This window comes from Vigna umbellata, chromosome 9, assembly GCF_029865625.1.
Source record: "Vigna umbellata cultivar VRB3 chromosome 9, Vumbellata_1.0, whole genome shotgun sequence".
Lineage (NCBI taxonomy): Eukaryota > Viridiplantae > Streptophyta > Magnoliopsida > Fabales > Fabaceae > Vigna > Vigna umbellata.
The window spans coordinates 12,799,094-12,825,605 of NC_142173.1; the positions used below are offsets into that span (position 1 = coordinate 12,799,094).

At 34.6% G+C, this 26,512-nt stretch overlaps 1 protein-coding gene across 2 annotated transcripts; it reads left to right on the top strand.

Annotated features, from left to right (window-relative positions):
• Positions 1–1,978: 1,978 nt before the first annotated feature.
• Positions 1,979–11,078, top strand: LOC124845580 (putative sugar phosphate/phosphate translocator At1g06470). 2 transcript variants are annotated; one of them, XM_088099022.1, is made up of 13 exons: positions 1,979–2,125; positions 2,644–3,460; positions 3,570–3,739; positions 4,486–4,571; positions 4,732–4,781; positions 5,260–5,327; positions 6,469–6,569; positions 6,770–6,782; positions 8,233–8,417; positions 8,628–8,714; positions 9,480–9,574; positions 10,124–10,273; positions 10,622–11,078. In XM_088099022.1, the coding sequence occupies exons 2-12, from the start codon at positions 2,928–2,930 to the stop codon at positions 10,239–10,241; spliced, it is 1,506 nt and encodes a 501-aa protein (XP_087955148.1). In that variant the 5' UTR covers positions 1,979–2,125; positions 2,644–2,927; the 3' UTR covers positions 10,242–10,273; positions 10,622–11,078. The 2 variants fall into 2 exon arrangements, with proteins under 2 accessions (XP_087955148.1, XP_087955149.1); XM_088099023.1 differs by having other exon boundaries at positions 1,989–2,125; positions 2,760–3,460.
• The last annotated feature ends 15,434 nt before the right edge of the window (positions 11,079–26,512 follow it).

Below are 26,512 nucleotides of genomic sequence, written 5' to 3' on the forward strand. Positions count from 1 at the left end.
CACTTTAGAAAACAAAGACCCATCTGAAACATTCGTACATAAATAGGGATGTCGAAAAGGATTAAACCTTTATATTTCTTTTAAATGTGAATATCATACTAAGGATTATTTAAGATATAGAGTACGAATAGAAATATAGAGAAAGAAGACTTGATAGTTTGGCTTAAACTTTCAACCGCGGAGAATAGAGAAAACAATTTAGAAGAAGATTAAATTCTATTGACTGAAAATGGTTGTCAGAGAAAAAGATGAGATATTTTTGTTTTTACCTTTTTAACATCTGTGAGGAAAATCTATTTACCTGTAGTTTTATTTATTATTTAAATTTTAAAAATGGTATTTTTCTTTACTATTTTCAGATTCTTAATTTTAAAAATCAAAACCAACATAAAAATAACATTTTAAATAAACATTGGGCCCACCTATTGGTCACATATATGCATCTTATTAGCCATTAATGTCTCGTGTCACCAAACGAGGACTATGATAGAACTAAAACAATAACTGTCGGTGTAGGGTTTTAGATATTACCGTACTTATTAGTCTTTTAACAAAAACATTATTATATTTTTATTTAATTTTACATTAAAATAAATAATTCATACAATAATTTCTTTAAGTATCTTCTGTATCAAATTTTCAATAATCAGTTAATTGAATCATATGGTTGCACTTACTAAATTATTTATTAATTTTCTCAATTTTGAAAAATATTTTAAAAGTTACTTATTTTAAATAGAGAAAATAAAAAATAGCATTTTCAAGTTATCAAATAATGTATTAAATTGTGGATAAATTATTCTGCATATCTCTCTCTTTCATTTTTAATTATTAGAGTTTTATGTAAATTATGTTGTTCTTCTTATGTTATATTTTAAACTCTTTTTAATCAAATTTAATGTAAAATAAAAATAACCTTATTTTGAATGTGTCAATTGATATAACTTTAAATCATAAAATAACATAAATAGTTCAATGGTTCAAAATAAGGAGCGTAATAAAAATATTAAAATAAATTTATCATCTATTAATATCCTTTTTAAAATTATTTAAAAATAATAAATACACATAGTAAATAATATAATGATTAAAATGAACAAGATACTTTAAAAAACCTAAATGGTAATAAAGTAAAATAAAAATTTTATATATCACCATAGTTGTCTTATTTAAAAGAATAATAAAATTAAGAAATCTCTCGTATGTATAAAAAGATAAAAGTAATAAACACTATTTAGAAGAAGATAGAATATAACCATAATTATCTGGTGTAAAAGGGACAAATAATAAACTTAATATATATTTTCCTAATAAAGAAAGAATAAATGTAAAAAAAAAGTTAAGAACAGTCTTTAAAAACAATCTTCAAGTTACAAAAGAATAAGATAGGCATATATTATGCTTATGTAACAAGTAAATACTACTTATATGATCAAATAAATTTTTAATTAAAAAAATAAAAACCAATTAAAGTGACATACCAAAATATTACTTGTTTGAATAAAAAATGGAAGTGTTTTTAAAAAATTTATCCACCAAAAATGTAAATTTTTTCCTAGTAAAATAACTCTAGAATATATTTTTACCTTATGCAATCTATAATAACTAATACTGGTTAATAAATGTAATAATATGTGTTTGTTAACCTAGTAGTTTATGAATCTTATTAACACTATTTTAATAAATCATGATTAATTTTAATAAAAAATTATTGTCCAAATATATTTTTTTGACTCAAATATCCTAAAATTTGTGTAAAACTTAATTTCATTATTTGCCTCCAAACATAAACCTGAAAATCGTGTCACCAATTCTTTTTCTTCCACCAACCTTACCTGCCCAAACCATTTTTCCAAAATTAAAATCAAAGTTTTTGATATTTCAAACAAAAAGAAAAAAAAATCTATATACCAACATTGATTATGTGGTAAATGCATAAAAAAAAAATTAGTTAAAGGGCAATAAATCGATAATCATCAGCATTAACAACAGGTTGGTGACTCTGCAAGACAATAACCTTCAAACAAATTCCGCGAAACGCCCAACGCACCTTTCATTCAAACCAAATTTCAGATCCGACTCCTTCAAATTCAGATCTGTTTCGTTCCTTTTCGATCATCCCCAGGTTAGTTGCTTCTTCCTAAACATTATAATCAATTTCTAGAATCAAAGTTTCATCATGGGTATGATCAAAACCTGTATATCCTCAAGGTTGCATTTTTATAGAATTTTTCCTGTTTGACTTGGACGGGGTAATTTTAGCTCAAATGGGTGTTTATGTCTCTCAGCTTCTGTCAAAGTAATGATCTTTTTATTCAGCTTCACGCTTGGTGACTATGAGCTGATTTGGGCCGATTAAAAATGGCAGTGCAGAACAAACCTTGAATGTGTATTTACCTATTCTTGTGTTGCAAAGGAAATTTTTCATCGATTTCTCTTATTATCTTTAAGTGCTACAGCAGCTTTGGGGCTTACCGTGATAATAGGCAGTTGAGGGGTTTGTTGCTTTTTCAATCAATTTCAATCTAAATTTTAAAGAGTTGTTTTATTTTTCTCTATGCGTTCTCACCAGTTTGTATTGTAATATGATTTTGTTTAGATTTAGTCACCTACCAAGAAATTCTGATTTCTTGAACTGTACAGGTAAAGTTCTTGTCTTTAGTTTAATCCAAGCCATACTATAGAGTGGGAGAGCTCTGGAGCTGGTTCTTTTTTTGAACCGAAATAAATAGAGCCTACTTTTATTTTCTCTGTATCAGTGGGTTCGCACGCGAAGGTTTGATCACAGAGGCAGGTTCTGTGCCTGAACAGCAGTCCATGCACTAGCTGTGTTATGCACTGAAGTGTACTTATGTTGTTGGATTTGGTAAAACGTGATGATATTAAACATAAGTTGGATGGAAGAATACTTACATGGATAATAGGAGATGGTACAGAGTGAATTGGGTTCAGAGAATGGTGTCACAGGGGTTGATGATGTTGGCCTTGAAAGCCTAGGTCTGGGCATTCGTAGAGAACTTTCCTTTTCACGCTGGTGTGATGATGATGATGGTGATGGAAGCATCCATTTGGATCGGGAATTAGGTAATGTAGATGTTAGTTTAGCTGAGGGCTATGATTTTGAGTTACCCATTCCTCAAAAGAATGAGCTGCAGAGCAAAGCTTTAGACAGAGAGAGATTCTTTCACCAAAAGTTTCAGCAGAGGAGTATGCAAACAAACGGTATTGGTACCATGGATGATGATTTTGTTCACCGGAGAGGTAATGGACCCGAGAAATATGTATCTTTTGACATTGAGGACAAGTCTGAAGGAGGAACAAATGGAGTTGATTCCTACATTTCTGGGGATGTTGATGAATCATTGGATAAAAGCTCCCAGAATCCTATTAATTTAGCAAATATATTGAAGACATTGTTTTTGATACTTATGTGGTACACTTTCAGTCTCTTTTTGACAGTGTAAGTTCCTTGTTTACCCTTTTGTCATTGCTGGTGTATTTATCCTGTTTAGTGTTTCTGATGCAAGTCCTTTTTTCCTCCGTTTCTTATTCTAAAACATTTTGAACAGGTATAATAAAAGTCTATTGGGAGATCATATGGGAAAGTTCCCAGCTCCTTTTCTAATGAATACTATCCACTTCACAATGCAAGCTGCTTTCTCAAGATTTATCACCTGGTTTTGGTCTCATAGGTTTGAGACTAAAGTTGTCGTTTCTTGGAGGGATTACTTTTTGAGAGGTAAATATGCGGTTCCTGTATCTAATTCTTGTTATAATAGGTTTTAACTCTCCCCACCTCTTTATTATGTAGAAAAGGTATGTATTGCTGTATCTTCTAAATACATTTTCGGTAGTGATTTTTCATTACTTAATGACTGTTTTAAGTTATAAATCCGGATTAACTTCAGTTATATTTACACCGCTGGTTTTGATTGAAAATCATTTGTTATTTTTTGTGTGGTGATAACTGTTCTCAAAATAGGAGGAATTATTTTTCTCATTTTTTTTTCTACTTGAACCTCCAGGTTCTAGTATCAGTTTGGTTCAAACTAATAACTTTTTTGTAGCTTGGAATAATGACGGACTCAAACATAGACACTTTCATGTTTGTAGGTTGAGTGTATGTTTATGGTGTGAGACAAATTAGCTCAACTTATCACATTTTTCTACTCAAAAATTAAAATATCTGGCGCTTAATTTTGTGGAGCTACTTCCATATTTCTGTTTGTCAATATGGGAGCTTAGCTATATTCCAGCAAACAGCAATTATTGTTATTTGCTGCTCTGAGTATGCACAAATTTGCTAGCAATATGAATTGATAACTCCTAGGATGGTTGACTGTGCCATTTTTTCTGTTATTCTTTCTTATTTGTTTCTTTTGCTAACCTTATACCTTGAATCACACATTTTCAGCAAATTTCTCATCACTTATTACATTAACTTTTATATCAACTAATGCCACAGATGGACTTTGCCTTTAACAGTTGTACCAACTGCTTTTGGAACTGCAATGGATATTAACTTGAGCAATGCATCTCTAGTTTTCATCTCTGTCACGTTTGCTACAATGGTTTGTGACATTTCTCTTTTCATGAAGAATGAGATAGATATATGTTAATTTAATTCTATTTTGCTTTGTAATGTTCATTAGATTTGATTCTACGTTTTACCTCGTTTTAATGGAAGCAAAGTAACTATTCTTCTTATTGAAAATTCCTTTTCTCTTGCAGTGTAAATCTGCTGCTCCAATTTTTCTCCTTCTGTTTGCTTTTGCTTTCAGGTGTGTTTCAGTCATTTTGCCTTCATAATCATTATAATTATATGATTCTTCTGGTTGCGTTAGGTTAAATGTTAAACATTCTAAAATTTAAGCAGGTGCATCAACAAGATAGTTTATAGGCTTTCTTTATTCATGAAAACACACTTTTTATCATGAAATCTTGCATAATCTCGAAGGCATTAGGTATGTGCTTTCATTTATCATTACTTTCAGCAATAGGTATTTATTCTGTGAAAAGGTGGAATTCTTTTAGAATTGACATGCTTACAATTATATCAATTAAGAATTTATTTTCTACTTTTTGTTATACTTTGTCATGCTGCTTTCTTTCTTTCCCAAATGATTGCATGTTTGGTTATGCATCCTGTAGGTGATATATATATATATATATATATATATATATATATATATATATATATATATATATATTCATTTCTACCTGTTTTCTGACATCTTGTTTGTAAATTTTGGTTGGAAGGTTGGAGACACCAAGCTTTAGACTCTCAGGCATCATCTTAATCATCTCTTTTGGCATCTTATTAACAGGTATTATATCTTCCTTCACTTTTGTGGTAGTAAATATGTTAGGACTTTAAGAGTGTATGAAAGGAGGCAGAGAAATAAAATAAAATAAGCTGTTATAGGCTGATAGGCTGTTAGGAGGTTTAGGAGGTCTGTTGGGACCGTTGGGTGGTTAGTAGTTGGTTGCCAGGAAGGGTTAGCTTTATAAGGGGGCAGGGGTGTCATGGGACAGACATGTTTTTGCTTTGTAGTATCTTAGACAGGACCATTGCATCCTGTGAGAAGGGAAAGTGTTCCCTTGGAAGTGTTTGGCAGTATACCTTGAATTCTTTGTCTTCAAGAATAATAATACGAGGCTGTTTCAATGTTTCCTGTGTGTTTGGTGTTGCCTAGTGTGTGTTCAGGATTTCTTGTTCCAAGAAATCTAACAAAATATGATAACTATTTTTAAGAGATGAAGGGAAGACTATTGGGTTAAAGCTGATGAGAGCTTGGACAGATTGGTAAGGGATTTTAGGCAGGATGGGTGACTCCAAAGTGACGGCCTGTGCATGTGGTGTGGTAGCAGGGAGGTGGCATTTCAAGTACATTCTGCATGGGAGGATACATAAATGTAATGATGAGGGGATTGAGGGGTTAAGCAGGTATCGAGTGGTAAGATTTGGGAGGAAGGAGATATATTGAAGAACCTTTGGTATCTATCATAATGTGCTATTTTTATAGCGTTCATTTTCACAAGCACCTGAGCCAGTTTTGCTGCCTACATGCTCAGTGATAAACTATAGAGCATGGTAATCTTCTGAGAATAAGCAGCATAGCTATCAAGGATTCTGAAGACTAAATTATACTTCTGATTCTTTTTTGGTGTGGAAGACTTTTCTTCAATTCCAAAATGAAATAGCATCTAGTAGAAGTTAGGATAGACATTTTATTCTTATAATTTAGTTTGAAGTTTAATCAACAGAAATGTTTTCAGAATCTAAAACAACCAATAAACTCTTCATAATTTTGTTGGAAATTTCCACCAGTTAAAAGTATTGGGTTTTTCTGTTAATGTTTTAGAATTAAACCAAAACTTGTTCAATTGCATTATATAAGATTTTGGAATTTATAGCACATTAAGAATTCAAACCTTCCATCTTTAATTTATTTTGGTGTGGTGCAGTTTCAAAAGAGACTGAGTTTGACTTCTGGGGGTTTGTTCTTGTTATGCTTGCTGCTGTTATGTCTGGGTTTCGTTGGTGTATGACTCAGATCCTTTTGCAGGTATTGTATTTGCATTTTCATTTCCATGTATATTTGATATCAAGATGTCTGTGGGCACAAAACAGACCCACAAACACATTCATGCTCTTACTCTTCCTGCTTTAGTCAACCATATATTCTGATACATTGCTTCATTTTATTGTATTGGAACCTGATTTGCATTCTTGCCATTCGTGTTGAACTGAAAACCAAATTGAAAGAAAGAAGCCTACGGTATGTTCCCTGCATAACTTCATGTCAATAATTTGTTGAGAATATTAATTTTATTAAATTGATATGATATATTGGATGAAATGTTTCGCTTAATTAAATAATTGGTTATTTAAATTTATTTATTGTGGTGGTTTTGGTTCATCAATTCATTAATCTGACATTAATTTCTGCCAGTTGACTATGCATTCTTTTTGCCCTTTCTGTAAATGTTAATTTATGTGACCAAATAGTGTAAATTGCTGGTTCAGAAAATGGTGCATTATGCCTACGTATTTTAGACATTGAAGCTTTGAAAATACTAGTTACCATATAATTTAATAGCTATTTTTTTCTATGTAAAAGAAATAATTTGTATTGAGATTAAGAGAAATAATTTCAAAGAGCAAAGAGGACAAACAGTCCTCTTAAACAAAAGAAAAGAAAATATTGAAAAAGAGAAGAATGGTGCAGCTCTAAGATATTAATTGTACACCTATTGTTGGAATCTCCTTGCGATGAGGCATCAACAATGGTGACTTCAACTGTCAGAGAGATATTGCTTCTTTTGAAAGCTTGTACTGCCCTCTTAGTTAGTTTGTCCTTCAGCTCAGCAGCTAAATACATCTGTTACTTCACAGTAGATTTTATAATCCAAAATTAGATTAATAAAGCAGTTGGCTTCTAGCTGAAAAATTACGAGAGTCTTGTGTTTTCTTTGTATATGTACCTTCCATAAATTTTAAACCTGTTAGAATTTTAAATTGTGTCTTAAGTTACTTTACATAATTATTTGTATTTGGCCTTAGCCAATATTTTTTTATTATAAATACATTACCCTTTATATTTTCTACACAAGGAAGATTAACCCTATTCCTAGTTTTCACTATATTCAACAAAATCAACTATCATGTAGACCACATAGATTTCCTACCTTGTTTAACTTGAAATCTGAATTTAATTGCAATCAATATATTTTTCAGTCCTGGAATCTTCCATTTTTAACACAAGGTTATTGATTATTAAGCTCCTTAAGAAATTAATAAGTGGGGTGTAGTTAATAAATAGAAAAAGATATGCAACTGATAACTTAATTACGCATCAGGAAATTGACTTTTTTCTTTTAATAAAAGAACATAATAGAATGAATACAAAATACTGGAAGAGGATCAGGAATCCTCCTTAAAGCCAAAAGGATAAATTGAAAAACCAAATCGACTCAAGAGATTTAGAGCACTCCAAGCATTGATGTGGGCCTTGAAGTTCTAAAATTATAGAGCCTAGTAATTATTTGAAGACTTAGCGAGGCGAAATTTTTATATTGACATATTCTAGTATTTTCATCTTTTTATAATTCTGACTCCATCTAGCATTGAATCATTTTTCTTTGCTCAAGTTTACTTTCGAGTTAAGATTTTGTAAGTGCCGTTCTATTTTAACAAAAATATTTCATGCTTTTTTCAAATAATTTCAGGTCTGAAAAATCCAATTACCCTGATGAGCTATGTAACTCCAGTAATGGCAGTGGCAACTGCCCTTCTTTCCCTTGCTTTAGATCCATGGGATGAATTCCGAGAAAATCAGTACTTTGATAATTCAGTGCATATTACTCGAAGTTGCTTGCTGATGCTTCTTGGTGGTTCAATTGCCTTTCTTATGGTAAGGCTGTGTATTTCCTTCATGATACGTGTATATTATTTTGTTTCTCTTTCCTCCTAAGACTGAAGTAGATGTCTAACAATTTTATGCTCGTTAGTTATTGTTTAATTTTACTTGTTACACCTGTCCTGAACAGGCTTTTGTTTACTGTCACATTGTTTAGCTTTAATCTTTCTTCTCACCTAAATTTGGATCCTGATCTTCTTGCAGGTACTAACAGAATATGTTCTGATCTCAGTAACTAGTGCTGTTACAGTGACAATAGCTGGGGTTGTTAAGGAGGCAGTCACCATATTGGTATCAATTATATTTTTGATGATATTGCCATTTGTTGATATAGTGTTTGTTGATATTGTTATCAGTGTCCGTCCTCCCTCTTATTATTCAATCAAGCATTTCTATACTACCAAGTTCCACTTCTGTGATGTAAATGTATCAGGATTACTTTTTTTGCAGCGTATGCTTTCATATAACAATATTTATTACAATAGTTGCTGAGCTAAACACTGGGATTCATTTTAATATAAAAGGGAAAAAAATAGCATTCATGGAACTGTTAGTTATTTGCAAAACGAATTGCACAGGTTTTTCTCTCTTTTATTTACTCTTGTTAGTACATATAAGACAAATTGGCTAACGATCAGACGGACAGAAACCTTTAAACAAAGAAGTTTCATATCTTGGTTTGACTCTGATGTTGGAATCCATCTGTAATATTTTAAATTTATTGATTAGAGCTATCATTTTTGTTTCTACTTTAGTTGTTGTATTTAGATTGAATTAGGGTAATTTGTCAATTCCGTATTGCAGTATAGTTTTTGACATGTTAGTTTAGCTAGAGAACTAACTGATTCGTGAGTTTCAACATCTGCTCATAATACATAGATTTGCATTTATGCGTAGAATGCAATAAATATGTATTGTTCTACATTTCTACTCATATAGGGCTCTGTATCGAATGAATAGATGAATGGATATGTTTGTTTCCCCCTCACATCTGGGCTTTCTGCTTGTACATTTGAACTACTCTTCTGGTTTTATGGTGTTTTTTGTTTTTTGTAGGTTGCAGTGTTATACTTCCACGATCGATTCACTTGGTTGAAAGCATATGGTCTATTAATTATTTTGGTTGGTGTCAGTTTGTTTAATTGGTACAAGTAAGTCATCAATCATAAAGCAGTCAAATCTGCATTCTTGTCTCAACTTTTAATTATTCTCTGATAACAATAAAATGCGTTATTTTCTAAGCTTTCTGCCACATTGAGGGGGACAATTGAATTGAGTAATTATTATAGTCTATATTCCCACTTCCAAAACTTGTAGGGTAGGTAGATATGGCTTAGAGCATAAAGAAGGAATGATTTTATTACATGATCTTTGTAGTTTATTTGCTTGTACTAATAGCTCGCACAGTTGGGAAGTTCAATGCCTTATCATATGTTTAGTGCTGAATTTTTCATGTGTAACCAATTTTATACTCAATTTATTATATGTAAAACAATGGATGCAAGTATTTTTTTTGATCTAATAATACAACGTCAGAGCCTTGAACAACAACCTGCTACTATGTATTTCTTCTTGTACACACACATACTATATTGTTTAAGGAAGCCATACTGGTGTTTCTCTAAGATGTTGTGATATGTCCTCTCAATTTAATGGCAGCCGTTGAGTGGTTCTGTTTTTTTTTTTTTCTGAAAAATCAGATACCTTAAGCTTCGGAAGGGCCATGCTGGTGGCAGTGACATGGCAGAACCTTCAATAGATTCTGCAGCCAAATATGTTATTCTTGAGGAGATGGACGAACAAGAAGATATTATCTGAAACCATTAACCAGCAAACATTTCAAAGCCAAAGTAAGCCTTTTCTCAGATGCCAGTTTAATGGCACAAATCATAGCATTATCTTTTATTAGTTCAAAAATGAATATATTGTCTTTTAATCCAGAAACATACATGTTTCATGGTATCATAGATGAAAATGGAATCATGCAAGTTGAAGTTTAGATCATAGGATATTTCCCATTTCTACAATTTCTATGAAATATTTAGTGCATGTTAATTATGAAGTATAGATTCTATTTTGTCACTCAAATGTTAATACCTTTGAGAATTTTGCAGAAGTTACATTTTTGTCTTTATTGATTAAATTATTGGCTAACTATTCACTGAAGCCTGCTTTCATGACTTATATGTATATCGAAGCAATGTTCTCTAGAGACCAAAGGGCACATAATCTTCCAGCGACTTGCCAGTTGTTTTGCCACATTTCATCAAGAGACGCATGTTTATGTTCCCTTTTGGAATTGTGGTGTCCGAGTTTCTTTTGAAGTTTCATTGAGTGAACAATTCTTGGGATATAATGCTTGGTGTAAAAATATGTACTCAATCAGTGAAGAGATTTTGACACTGCTTGGTGTCAAAGTTCTTTTGAAGTTTGTAAGCCAACAACTTTTTGGGATATAATGCCTTTCTACGATCAACATCACTTATTCTGTAAAAATACGTACGCAATCTGTTGAGAGATTTAGACATATGTTGGCAGAACACGACAGATTGTGATTGATCAAATTTTATCATTTTTTCTTTCTAGTATGAAATTGTATTTTGATCATATTACCATAATTTTTGTTGTATATACTAAATCCAGTTCATTATTTCTTATCAACACAAATTGGTCTTGAATTTGAATTTCATTGTTATGATGGAAAATAACTTAACATCAACTAGACCTTTATGCATTTATTGTAACATCAATGCTTAGGATCTCTAGACTTCCTAGTTGGAAGTAAACGAATGACTTAATTGTTTATTTAGTCTCCAGTTTTGTTTTAGTGTGTCAATTAGGTCCAATTTTTGAAAAGAGTGTCAAATGCGTTTTTATTTCGTAAATTTTGCGTTAACGAAGTCCTTTTTATTAAATAGAAACAATAGAGTTAGTTATATGCTCACATGGCAAAAAAGTCAACAACTTTTTTCTCTCCTTTGTTCCTCTGTGTTTATATGTTTCTCTCTCTTCTCTGCGTTCATCTTCAGTTAATGAAAGTTTAAATCATTTGATTTTTTATTTTCTTCTGAAATAAGTTCTTAATAAAAAGTTTATTTAATTAGTGCTTAAGTAATTTTTGATTTCAACTTTACCTCAAGAACTCCAAGAATTGATTGTAAAGTACGGAAACGAGCAACCGTAAACAAGGCTTGCAATTAGGGTTTGGAAACGAAATAGATTGAAACTGGTGTCTACAACTAAAGAAATTGCTTATAGTTTCCCCTTGATTTGTCACAAGCTCGTAGCCAGATAAGCCTTTAGCGACATTCTCCTCTCACGTTGCCTTCTTCGTAATGAGGCTTCTTCTTCCTCATGTGTTCCCCTTTTCTCCTTCTCCCAATATGCGAGTCATACCCTTCACCTGAAGCACTACCAGTTGAATCGCCTATGACAACCACACTAGCTTCCATCGGCTGCGTTCATCGTTGCGCTGAGCCCGTTGTCAGTGACACCATTCCATTTTTCTTCTACTAAGCCCCAAATCGGGATCCTCGCGTAGCCTCCACCGAAGACAACATCGCGCCGCTTGGGGCTTCAGTCGCGACCACACCAGTCCTCCTCCATGTCACCGACAATTTTCCCCTTTGTAGCACCACCGCCATTTTGGTGGCGATTGGAGGTGGCCACTGGCCATTGGCACTCTTATGTTTTCCTTCTGTGTGATTTGACTCTCTCATCATATTAACATGTCTTTTGGTGTTCTTTTTTTCAGAGTAGGTTGATTTTTGTCGAGAAAAATTTGATCTTTCTCAAATAGGCACGAATGAAAGCGACAACAAGGCACTGAGTTTATCTTTTCTACAAGAAAGTGGGAGCGTGGTTCGAGGTTTAGAGCAAGCGAAGGAGGTTGAGGAAAATGTTGGGGGTTTGAGAAGTGAGGAGGGGTGCAGTGGGGTTGCTGTGAATTGGGATGGGTTTTCTAGCATTAAAAACCAATGTTTGGGTGATGAAGGGGTTGTTAACATTGTCAATAATAGTAATGTATTAGAGGCCAAGGTTTCGGTTGTGAGTGGAAACGATTGTCAAGTTTTGGCTGATTCTAAGGTGAATGGGATGTCCTCTTGGTTGAGAATGCAAGAAAGTGATATGAGCACTATGTTTTCTAGTGATGGAACTGAGAAGCTAGACTATGATTATGCATCTAAGATGGAAAATACTATTGTTTTAAGTTGTAGGAGATATCTGGGGATAGTGAAGAGGAATTTTTGGGAAGAATAATGGAGATGGAAATCTAATAGAATCTTTTCAGTTTTGCCATATTTTTTTGTAATTCCTTTTAGAGATGAAATAATTACTTTCTTTTTTCAATTTCTGGTGAATGAGAGAGAAGAGAGAGAAACATATGGGGTAGAGGATTTCAATTTCTAGTGAATGAGAGAGAAGAGAGAGAAACATATTAGGGCAGAGGAGAGAGAAAAAAAGTTGTTGACTTTTTTGTCATGTCAACACATAATTAACTCCGTTTGTTTCTATTTAACGGAAGAGACTTCATTGACGCAAAATTTACGAAGTGGGGACACATTTGACACTTCTTTCAAAGGTATGACCAAATTGACACACTTGAGCGAAACTGGGGACAAAATAAGCAATTAAGCCTAAAAGAATATGCATATGGACATGTAGAGCCAAATGTATCTTGTGAAGATAACCTTCAAGGATTTTCTCAATCTTCTATGTGTTTAGTAGGTTTCTTTCAATCTTCATCTCGCTACACATTCTCCACAAATGGATAGTGGTATGTTTGTAGAAGACACTTTGATATCCAAGTTAGTAGGGTTTGTCAAATAACAATTGATATTGTAAAAAATGAACTTCCATTATTTACCTCAATGAGTGTACTATTTATAGGATAATTATGAATTTGAGTCTTCACCTATATGAGTTTGGATGGGTCACGACTCATTTATCTCATGAGTCAGTTTCAGAATGTGCTAAGTTAAAAAAAATATATCATTAGAGTATGTAAGGCTAAGTTAGGGCTAGGTCAGCTTATGTTAGGGTAAATCAGGTTGACTTGTGGCTGGATAGTATAGGTTGTGTACAATACATTAGCCCCAAGTCTTCTTATGACTGGAAGGAATGTGAAGAACTTCAATAAGTTCGATAAAATAGTTGTAGCTTGTTGGCTGTTGACTTACGAAATGTGATACTGATAGTTGGTGCTTGGTAATATCTTGTACTACAAAGCGAATGCAAAGAAAAGCAAAGAAAATTTGTATTTTGCAAAAAGAATTGTATCTTTATAGAAACCTTATAGATATAATACCTCCCAACCTTGATAAGCATATTAACGAAGATGTTTGAATGATTGAATGTAGGGTCTGACTAGATGTGAGTTTCCAGAAAGCTGCCTTTCATTTAATACTCGTCTCTGAGTTGTTAATCTAGGTCACGAAGATCCAAAGCCAAGGTAGCTGACACACGAATCTGTTATTGATAGTAAAGGTAGGTGACACTCAAGAGTTGTTAAACTTAAGCATGGTAAAGTAGATGACACATAGGAGTCATTTGAAAGGTTCAACCAAGACCATCAGGGTAGGTGGCAAGAAACTGTATGAAAGGTTCAACCAGGACCACTTGGGTAAGTGGCAAGGAATTGCATCGAAGGTTCAAACATGACCTCTTGGATAGGCGGCAAGAAATTGCATGGAAGGTTAAACCAGAATTGTTGGGTAAGCGATAAGGAACTACATAGAAAGTTCAACCAGAACCGTCTAGGTAGGTGGTAGGGGGTTGTATTGAAGGTTGCACAAGGATTTGCTTAACGGTGGCAGGGGAACTTTTTCTCTTGCAAAATAGTCAAAAATGAGGTTTGAAAGTGAGAACATTTGTTTTATAGATGAAGCCGGGATGTTCCAAGCCATCTTAAGCAATGGTCCTTATAGATAGAAATGTGTCAATCCACCATAGGGTGAGATGTTCCAAGTCAACATAGGCATGTAGAAGCCAAGCAAATGATCAGGCTTGAAGAACTGAGTATCAGGGTATTAAAAATGAAAAGTGAGTAGTTAATATGTTCATTATAAGAAAATCAATTGACATTCACCTATTTTGGTATTGTAGGGATGTGATGTATTAGTGTTGTTAGACAACATGGATACTTTCATTAGGGAGAAGACTTCCAATTGCAAAAATTGACGCATTTAAGAAAAATGCACTTTCTGATTGACTTAATTGTGAAAATTGGTACATGGGGTGTTATGCGACAACTATCAGTTGTGTCACAAACACATATATCTTTCTCCATCAAATGGTGAGGATGTCAACTTCATTTCAAAACAAAACTCTCGAAGGACCATTGTTTAATATGGCTTGAAACATCCCGACTTCATCTATAAAACACAAAGGTTCTTACTTTCAAACCTCATTTTTGACTATTTTGCAAGAAAAAAAGTTCCCTTCAATATAGTTCCATGTCGCCTACTCCAACGGTCCTGGTTGAACCATCCATGAATTTTCTTCTGCTTACATGGTGATCCTAGTTAAACATTCCATGCAGTTCCCTGCTGCCTACCTAAAAGTCCTAGTTAAACCTTCCATGAAGTTTTCTATCGCCTACCTAACAACAGGCTTTGTTGAACCTTCCATGCAGTTCCCTACTATCTACCCAAGCTATCCTGGTTGAACCTTCCATACAATTCGTTGCCACCTACCCAAGTGGTTCTGGTTAAACCTTTCAAATGACTCTTGTGTGCCATCCACTTTACTATGCCTTAGTTTAAGAACTCCTAGGTGCCACCTACCTTTACTTTTAATAACATATTCGTGTGTCAGGTACCCTTGGCTTTGGATCTCTGTGACACAGATTAACAACTCTAAGACGAGTATTGAATGAGAAGAAACTTCCTTGTAACTCACATCTAGTCAAATCCTACATCTGATAACGGTTGAAAAACCATTATTTTTATACTTAATTTTGACATTAAAAATACCCTTTATGACTTAGAAGCTAGTTTGAAATCATGATTTTGCTTAAGTTGTGGAAATAAGAGAGTTGAATGGGTTTTATGCTTGTTTTTCCTTGTTTTGACAGGAATTAAGATGAATTGGATGAAGAAGTTGAAGTAGAAAGGAGTTGAACTCAGGAAAGGAGGGAAAATTGCACAAAAGAAGAATCGCAGCCACCGCTGAGCGCCAAGCTTGCTGTTGAGTTCTCTGTCTGACGCTTAAGCGCCATCACTGACGGCTAATCCAAGTATCGCAGTCACCGCTGAGCGGAATTTCTACCGCTGAGCGCTAGAGTCTACTGTATTCTGAGTGCCACACTTACCGTTGAGCGCAATTCCTACCGTTGAGCGTTGTAGACTTGGGCCTGGGCCAGTTTTCTATTATTTTTATAAACTATATAAGGGTTTAGTCGACCTAGGGTTCACATTTTTGGATAGAAAGAGGCGAAATTACACTCCTTTCACCCCTCGGAGGCAGATTATGGATGCGGAAGCTCCGATCTTCAACTTTTAGGGTTCTATCTTTCATTCTTTTCATTATTTTCATCTAGTTTTACCATGTCTATGGTGAACTAAACCTCCATTGTTGTTGGGAAACAATGTAATCCTTTGAAACTATCATGTATTGAATTGATTCTTATTATAAAATGCTTTACTTCATTAATTGTTAGGGTTTTTCCTCTTTACTCTATGCATGCTTTGTTTAACTCATTCAATTGCATGATTATTGATTTTGTCACTATGGATACATATGAGAAAATCTAGAACTGGGAAAATTCTCCCAACAACAATATTACCTAGACATAGGGATAGGAGGGTTGGTTGCCTTTAAGCTTCTACGCGAATGTAATGCATGATTAATTGCTAGGGAGACAAGACATTGTGAACTAGTAATTAGGAGTAGACTTTCTTCACCGAGACATCGAGTTTATGGTAAATTAGAAAGTGACATTAACATTAATGAAGAAGTTGAATTCATAAATACATGAGAGTGGATAGGATAACTCGGAAACTCCAACAACATAATCATTCATTATTTTATATCAATCACCTTTGCATCTTTCAATCCAATTGATCAACACTTGCATTCATATTTATTTTCCGCAATATAAACACAATGATTTCGTTTACAAGTCCTAATTAATCAAGAAATCATATGAATGTTTAGGCCGTGAGTCTCTAGGGAAACGATACTTGGTCTTACCAATTATTATTACTTGATACAATTCGGTACACTTGCTGAAGTGATAAGAAGTTTTTGGCGCCGTTGCCGGGAACTCGTGGTTTAACTATTCTATTTGTGTGATTATTGATTAACTTTGACTTGATTTTTATCTTTTTATCTTTTATTATATTTTTTATCTTTTTATCTTTTTTGTTAATCTTTTTGTGCTAACAATTGTTTCTAGGGTTTTGTTTTCTTGTGTATGCAGGATACAATTCGTATTAGGAGCAACAAAATTCGGAACCTTTTCTTGAAGGATTGGACGAGAGTAGAAGGAGGAGGAGAATTCGAACATCGAGAGAATTATTCCACCTCCGGAGATACTTTTGCAACCCTCACCACAAAGGTCTGAACAGAGCATTGAAGAGATGGCCGCTCTAGCGGATTACACCACTGTTGTTTGCCGTCATCACTTTAACAACATTGCTAGGCCGAGAGTCAATGTTGCAGATATGGAAGTGAAACCGGCGTTGATACAATTGGTGAAGATCAACCTATTTAATGGACTGTCACATGAAAGTCCATATGAACATCTAACCACATTCAACGAGATTTGCAACATTGTGAAGATCAATGGTGTGCTGGATGACGCTATAAAGCTTAGTTTGTTTCCTTTCTCAATGGGAGGCAATGTTAAGTTATGGTTGAATTCTTTCTCGGAGGATAGCTTTACTGAGTGGGAAGATGTGGTTTCAAACTTTCTAAACAAGTACTTTCCACAGTCTAAAATCAACAAAAGGAAGCAAGAAATTTCCTCTTTCAGGCAAGGTATGGAGGAAACGCTAGGCTAAGCATGGGATAGATACAAGAGCTTGTTGAGAAAAACGCCCACGCATGGCTTTGATGAAGCAACAATAGTCATTCTTTTCCTTGGAGGTCTTGGTTCACAAACCAAATTGATGCTAGATGCCTTAGTTGGAGGTAATATCAAGTGTAAAACTCCAGAGGAAGCTTTTGAATTGATAGACAATATGACTACTAATGACAACGAGATGCATAGTGAAAAAGGAGCTCCACCTCAATAGAAGGGAGTCCTACAATTGCAATCTCAAGATGCCTTGCTTGCACAAAATAAAATCATAACTCAACAGTTGGAGAATTTGACAAAGACACTTGCTCAGTTGCTAAAGGAGCTGAAGAACGTTTCACAGGTTCAACAACAACTCTGTGAATTGTGTGGTAGTGACCATATCAATGGTCAATGTGCTTTTCCAGTAGAGGTCCTAGAAGATGTCAATTTTATGGGCAATCAATTCCAAAATCAATTCCAATACCGCCAAGGGAACTTCAACCAAGGATGGAAACCTCATTCAAGCATGGGTCAAGGTCAAAATGGACAAGCTGGACAAGCAGGACAATTTAATAGACCACAACAACAAATATCACTGTAGCAACAAGTCTCTGCATTAAATGAGAGATCAACAAAGCTAGAAGACACTCTTCAACAATTTATGCAGGTGACTATCTTCAATCACAAGAGCACTGAAGCTACTATAAGAAATTTGGAGATATAGGTTGGCCAATTGGCTAAGAAGTTGGAGGAGATGCCTTACCGGAGTTTTGGGGCTAATACTGAAACTAACCCTAAGGAGGAGTGCAATGCCATTATGACTAGAAGTGACAAGATTTTAGATGAGAGAAAATATGGGAGAAAAAAGAAAGTTGAGTTGAGTAAAAAAGAAGAAGAAAAAAAAGAAAGAAGACGTAGAAGAGAGAAAAAAGGAAAAAGATGTTGAAAAACCCCTTCCTTATCCAAAGACTTATTCAAGGAAGGAGAAAGAAAAATAGCTGAAGCGGTTCATGGAGATTTTTAAGAAACTATAGATCACTATACCCTTCTCTGAAGCTTTGCAACAAATGCCTTCATATGCTAAATTTATGAAGGAACTCCTCACTAAAAAGAAGAAATATCTAGATGAGAAAACAATTGAAGTGCAGGGTAATTACAATGCCATATTGCAGAAGATGCTACCTCCCAAATTCAAAGATCTGAGGAGTTTCACCATCCCTTGCATCATTGGGGATCAAGATATTGAGCAGGTCCTAGTTGACTTAGGGGCTAGCATCAATTTGATGCCCTTATCTATGCTAAAAAAGATTGGTGGTTTTGAGGTCAAATCTACAAGAATGACCTTGCAAATGGCAAATAGATCCATCAGGCATCCTTATGGTGTAGTCGAAGATATGGTGGTTAAAATTGATAAGCTCCAATTTCCTGTTGATTTTGTTGTAATGGACATGGGCGAAGAGGTAGAGATACCCCTCATTCTTGGAAGACCCTTTATGAAGACAACTAAAGTTGTCATTCATGTGGATGAGGGAACTGTGCAATTGAAAGACCAAGATGAAGAGGTAACTTTTAATGTCTTTGATAAGGTGCAGCCAATACAAGTAACAAAGACGAGTCATAAAGCTAAAGACGAAGTTTTCTCAGTGACTAGTCTACCTGATAAAGCTGTCAAGATGGTCAAGAGGAATCATAGTTGTTGCTTTCCAAGGCTGAAGGAAGATGATGGAGATAAGGAAGAAAAACTCGTTCACCATGACTCTGTGATGGAAAATAATGAACCCTACCTTGGCAAACCAGTGAAATTCAAGAACAGGTTATGGGTTATCAAGGATATAAAGGCAAATGAAATTCTTGAGATTGAGGCTCCTTATTCTAGAAGAGTCAAGTTGATGACAAGAAAGATGTTGAGATTATGTTGGTGTCATGAAAGGAAGAAGCATATCAACATTGAAAATCAAACTTGAGTTTTATTGGGTCAAGCTAGTGACGTTAAAGAAGCACTTACTGGGAGACAACCCAGCTTTCTAAACCTATCTTTTTAATTTATGTTTGTTTTTCTGTTTTTAGTATAGGATTTGATGTACTTGGCTTAAAACTTTATCTGTGATGCAATAGTTTGTTGATGTTATGATGTTTGTGATGAGTATTGCTCTATGATGCTGATTATATTGATTGATGTTGAGATGATGCATGATGTTGATATACAGGTGGTTGGTCATAATATTGTGAGACAGATGCATGATGATTTTTGATTGTGTTAGTAAGCAGGATGTTTATCTAAATGCTGGAACTTGAATTAGCCTTTGTGAGGATTGAACTCTAGAGTTTTTGTGAATGATTGCTATTACTTTGAAATCATGAATGACTTTGCCCAGGTTTCTATGATTGAATCACTTGCTTGTATGTGTCATATGCTCAAGGTCATCTGTTGTTATCCCTTTTTAGCCAATGCATGATTTTAGCCCAATAAAAGGGAGCACAATGTGTTCTATCCTTTGAACCTTTAGCCTTGAACATAATATGAAAACCCTTTTTGAAAATCTTTACCTTGAGTTAAGTTGAGAATATTTGTGGTATTGATAAAGGTTCAAGTTTGGGGTTGTTGGGAAATTTGAAAAAAAAGAAAATAAATAAGCATTGAGCTAAGTGTTGAGCAAATGAAAAGCAAAAGAAAAAGGAAAGAAATGAAAGAAAAAGAAAAAGCTCAATGTAAGGGAAAGTTGGGAATAAGTAAGAATGATTGTCATGAAAGTATGAATGACTCTCTTAACTCAAGGATTTTGTGATCCAGAAAAACCAATTTTCTTCTTAGTCCAGCCACATTATAAGTCATAGAAAATTCCTTGTGATGATGCTTGCTTGTGAGTGTATTTGATTGTGGTTGAATGAAAGGCAAAGTTGATTCATGTGACATTGTGATAGTAGAGTGAATGAGTGACCTCTATATACACTTGTGTGATTGAGTGAAACACTTTATTTGGTGAGGAATGATTCCATGAGCACATGATTACATCTATGCTTAGTTAATTGATCATTCATGAGAATAACATTTGTTGGATATTATGTGATTATGTGAACACCATGATGAGTTATTTTGAATCAAGGCATGTGTGTATCTTGACTGAATTCTATTTGATGAGCTTATTTGAGTAATTACTTGTCTTGAAAGAAAGAGTTTTTGAATTTGTTGAACCATTGTATTGATTGGTGGAACACTGAGTTACATCTTGTTTGCTTGAGGACAAACAAAGTTAAGTTTGGGGTTGTGATAACGGTTGAAAAACCGTTATTTTTATACTTAATTTTGACATTAAAAACAGCCTTTATGACTTAGAAACTAGTTTGAAATCATGTTTTTGCTTAAGTTGTGGAAATAAGAGAGTTGGATGGGTTTTATGCTTGTTTTTCCTTGTTTTGACAGGAATTAAGATGAATTGGATGAAGAAGTTGAAGTAGCAAGGAGTTCGACTCAGGAAAGGAGGGAAAATTGCACAAAAGAAGAATCGCAACCACCATTGAGCGCCATTTTCACCGCTGAGCGCCAAGCTTGCTGTTGAAATCTCTATCTGACGCTTAAGCGCCATCGCTGAGGGCTAATCCAAGTATCATAGTCACCGCTGAGCGGCATTTCTACCGTCGAGCGCCAGAGTCTGCTGTATTCTGAGTGTCGCACTTACCGCTGAGCGTAATTCCTACCGCTGAGCGTTGTAGACTTGGGCCTGGGCCAGTTTTTTGTTATTTTTATAAACTATATAAGGGTTTAGTCGACTTAGGGTTCACATCTTTGGACATAAAGAGGCGAAATTACACTTCTTTCACCCATCGGAGGCGGATTTTGGATGCGAAAGCTCCGATCTTTAACTTTTAGGGTTCTATCTTTCATTCTTTTCTTCTAGTTTCACCATGTCTATGGTGAACTAAACCTCCATTGTTGTTGAGGAAACGATGTAATCCTTTGAAACTATCATGTATTGAATTGATTCTTATTATAAAATGCTTTACTTGATTAATTGTTAGGATTTTTCCTCTTTACTCTATGCATGCTTTGTTTAACTCATTCAATTGCATGATTATTGATTTTGTCACTATGGATACATATGAGAAAATCTAGAACTGGAGAAATTCTCCCAAAAGCAATATTACCTAGACATAGGGATAGGAGGGTTGGTTGCCTTTAAGCTTCTGTGCGAATTTAATGCATGATTAATTGCTAGGGAGACAAGACATTGTGAACTAGTAATTAGGAGTAGGCTTTCTTCACCGAGACATCGGGTTTAAGGTAAATTAGAAAGTGTCATTAACATTAATGAAGAAGATGAATTCATAAATACATGAGAGTGGATAGGATAACTCGGAAACCCCAACAACATAATCCTTCATTATTTTATATTAATCACCTTTGCATCTTTCAATCCAATTGATCAACACTTGCATTCATATTTTTTTTCCGCAATATAAACACAATGATTTCGTTTACAAGTCCTAATTAATCAACAAATCATATGAATGTTTAGGCCGTGAGTCTCTAAGGAAACGATACTTGGGCTTACCAATTATCATTACTTGATACGATTTGGTACACTTGCCGAAGTGTTAACAACATCCCATCATTCAAACCTCTTCTTCGCTACATTTCTCGAGACTGGGGTTACTACACCTGTAATGTTATCAATAAAGATACAAATTTTCTTTGCAAAATATAAATTTTCTTTGCTTTTCTTTGCATTCGCTCTACAGTTTAGGACGATTGTCGAGTACCAACTATTAGTATAATATTTTGTATGTCAAGTAACGTCCAACTACAATTGTTTTTAATGAACCTAGTGAAGTTCTTCACATGCCTTCAAGTCATAAAAAGATTGGGGGGCTAATGTACTATACACTGCTTGATGCTACCTGACCACAAGCCGACCTGATTTACTTGGACATAAGCTAATTTGGCCTCACATACTCTAATGATGTATGATTAATTTGAAAAAGAGAATGATATTATTATTTTCATTCATGGTAATTACATTCTCTTACATCTATTTGTAGAAATCTAATTCTAAAAAGGAAAATAAGAAAACAAAATAATCTAGAAGATCATACACATATTTTCTTTAATTAAGAAGATTATATAGATATTTTCTCTAATTGAAAAGATTCTATAGATATTTCCTCTAATTACAACACTAGTCCTCGAGTTGGTAAATGAATATCAATCCTTCCCAACTTGCCTACAAGATCTATAAATCTACCTAGAGGGAGCCTTTTTGTGAAAATGTCTACTATCTGAAGTTCTGTAGGAACATGAGTTGTACTCACAAAGCCTCCTTCTATATTATCTTTGATGAAATGCTTGTCAATCTTAATGTGTTTGGTCCTATCATGTTGTACTGGATTATGGGCCATGCTCATGACAAACTTATTGTCACCATGTGATTGCTCAGGGTTATCCACCTTGACTTTAAGATCATCCAAAATGATTTTCATCCAGAGTCCTTCACACATTCCTTGAGTAAGAGCTAAGAACTTAGCTTCTGCACTAGAATGAGATACTCTATCTTGCTTTTTGTTCCTCTATATTACCATATTATCTCCAAGAAATAGAGAATACCTAGAAGTAGATTTTCTGTCAGTAATAGAACTTGCATAGTCTGTATCAGTATATATTTTCATAGTCAATGTGTCTTTCTTTTTGAATAATAACCCCTTTCTTAGACTTGACATCAAGTATTGGAGAATTTTGTCAACTGCTTGCATATGTCTCTTTCTTGGGTCATGCATAAATTGGTTCACTACACTAACTGCATAAGCAATGTATATTCTTGTTTGTAATAGATAAATCAATTTTCCTACCAATCTCTAATATTGGGTCTTTTCTACAAGAGCACTTTCCTCACTCCCAATTATGTGATTATGTTCTATAGGAACTGTTAAGATTCTACATCCCAGTATTCATGTTTCTTTGAGGAGATCAAGTACATATTTCCTTTGGGAAATGAAAATTCCGTTCTTGGACTAAACAATCTCTATTCCAAGAAAATATTTGAGTTTTCCTAGGTCTTTCATTTCAAATTGGGCTGCCAATTTTTATTTTAACGCTAATTTTTCTGTTTCATCATCTCCTGCAATAATCATATCATCCACATAGGCAAGCAATAGAGTGAATTTACCTATAGAAGAGTGCTTTATGAATAGAGTGTGATCTCCTTGGCTTTATTTGTATCCCAAGGAAACCATGACTTTTGTAAATCTTCCAAACCATGCTTTGGGAGTTTGCTTAAGACCATACAATGCTTTCTTTAGGAGGCACACCTTGTTTCTTTTGTTTTTCACTTCAAAACCTGGGAAAATTTCCATGTACACTTCCTCTTCTAGATTTCCATGAAGGAAGACATTTTTTACATCCAACTGGTGTAAGTTGTTAATCTCTTTGGCAAGTGCACCAAATCGTTGAAGTAATAAACCGTGGTAAGACCAGATATCGTTTTCCCAAGAGACTCGTAATACTAGAAAATTGTGCGATTAACAACTCATCTAGACTCAAGAACAACTCATCATTTAAGAATATGTGCAAAAAGATAAATTCACAAGTAATTACAAGGTTGGACTTTGGTATTGAAGAACTTGGAAATGGAAAAGACTAGAAATGGTATGAAATGACATTGTTAAGGTTAGTTTTCACCAATGCACTCTTGTGTATAACCAATTTCATCTCCTCTCTATCAATTTACTAAAGTCAATCCACTAAAACACTCTAGCCCTAATCCCTTAGGTGAAAGAGCCTAGGTTTTCCTTATCAAACTCCAATCCCTTGGACAATCTAACAAGCAAACCCGCATTAAGAACTAGGATCTAAGACAACATGTGAATCATATCTCATCCCTGGCTCAATGACCCACAAGGACTCTTGTTTCAGTTCAAGATTTAATATCCCATCCTTGGCTCAATGAAACCCCAAAATCAAGTCATGAACGTCCCCATTACATGCAAGCTTTAAGATCGGAAACAAGAATACTAGTAATAGATAGAAAAGGCATTTATAAATACGAAACAATCATTCATTACACAAGATTTCATAGGCTACATCTAACCCTAACAAGATGAATCTGGTTCTCCATTTCCATGGAGAACCCTAAAGCTTACAAACATGGAAGATGGAAGAAGAAGGAGACCCAAAGGAAGAGGAAGAGATGTTCCCACAAGCTCCTCGCGCCCTCTATGAGCTCCAGACGTGGAATTGCGCCTCCAAAGAACCAAAGACCCCTTTTTTCTTTCTGCCTCGTGAGTATATATACTGCCCGAATTCTCGCTTAAGCTAAATTATTCTCGCTTAAGTGAGAATTCTTCTTGGAGAAGATAGTCATTCTCGCTTAAGCTAAATTATTCTCACTTAAGCGAAAATGACTGTTAAATCAATGACTTCCTGGATCACCGAGGCTCTTCAATGTAATGGAGGATCTTCCTAACATCGAAATAGATCAAAAAACAAGGGATTAGAGTATTAGTTACGTAATGTAGCTCAAAATATAGATAAATACTAAAACTAAATAAAAGAGAGGATTTAAGCAAGTAATAAGCTAAAGAAGAGTTGATTTTGCTACTAAAATGATGCTTAGATAATGGTAAGAATTAGCATTATCATAAGTCCCGTCCAAATGAGCAGCCAAGCGAGAACAACTCGAAGTGTATTCATCATTTCCACTAAGGTAAATGTCTCCTCATAGTCAATCTCATAAGTTTGGGTATATCCTTTTGCCACCAATCTAGCTTTATATCTTTCTATTGTCCCATCTGCCTTATGTTTCACTATGAATATCAATCTATACCCTATTTCCTTCTTGTTTCTTGGCTTCTAAAAAATCTTTCAAGTTGAATTTGTTTCTAATGCATTCATCTTTTCTTTCATAGCTTGATTCCTCAAGTTTCATGGCCTCCTAGATTAAGGTAGGAATTTATGTGGCATCAATGGTAGAAATAAAGCTTTTGAGCTTATCAGATAGATTATTAGTGCAAACATAATGAGAAATAGGATATTTAGCACATGATCTTCTTTCTTTTCTCAATGTAATGTACAAATTCTTAGTAATACTTACCTCCTCCTCACTGATATCTTCAGGGCTCCTCTCCTCTGGACTAGACAATTTTTCTTGATCCAGAGTTGATGTGGGTTGTTTTCTTCTTTCATATTTTTTTTTCCAAATATCCTGCTTTTAATGTCATAGCATGCAACAAAATCCTTTTTTAATAGGAAAGTACTCTCTAAATCATCCCATATTTCTTTGGCAGAAGAATGAAACATATATTTTTTACTTATCTTAAGAATCATGGACTGCCGCATCCAAGTCATAATTAGTGAATCTTCATTGTCCCAAATTGGAAAATGAGTGTCGTCTAGTCTTGGTCCACCTCTATCTATGTGATATAATCTTGAACATCCCTTTAGAATCCTTTGAATATATTGGCTCCATTGTAGGAAGTTCTGACCATCCAACCGATAGGAACCCACCATATTGGGTAGATTATTAGGACCCAAAAGAATAATTTTTACTTCAAACATCACGTAGAATGCAATCAGGTGTCTCTAGTGCCTTATTCGAGGCGACAACGACGTGTGGATTACACCGGGAAAAGGAGTATAACTTAAAACTCATATCTACTCAAATGTCGGCCAAACGGGACATCACCGACTCGTGGAACGAACTCGGGAGGCTTTGGTGACCTTGTCTGTGATGGCGGCGGCGAGTGGGTCTCGCCAAAACTAGACGTACACGTGCCGACAATGGTGGTGATGCGTGGCGGCGCATGGCGACTTCTTTCCTAAAGCGATTTCCAGTGTTGTGATCACCGGAGTTGGGTGCACCTTTATGCCCTATCAACGACCTTGATCGGCTACTGTAGTAGTCGCGATGGTCGGACAGGGGCAAGAGTGGCTACTGTTTTAGGGAAAACGGATCTCCCAAGATCAAGATTTTTGATGCCAACTTGAAGAAGAGAATGATTTTATTATTTTCATTCATGGTAATTACATTCTTCTTACCTCTATTTGTAGCAATCTAATCTTCTAGAAAGGGAAATAAGGAAATAAAATAATCTAGAA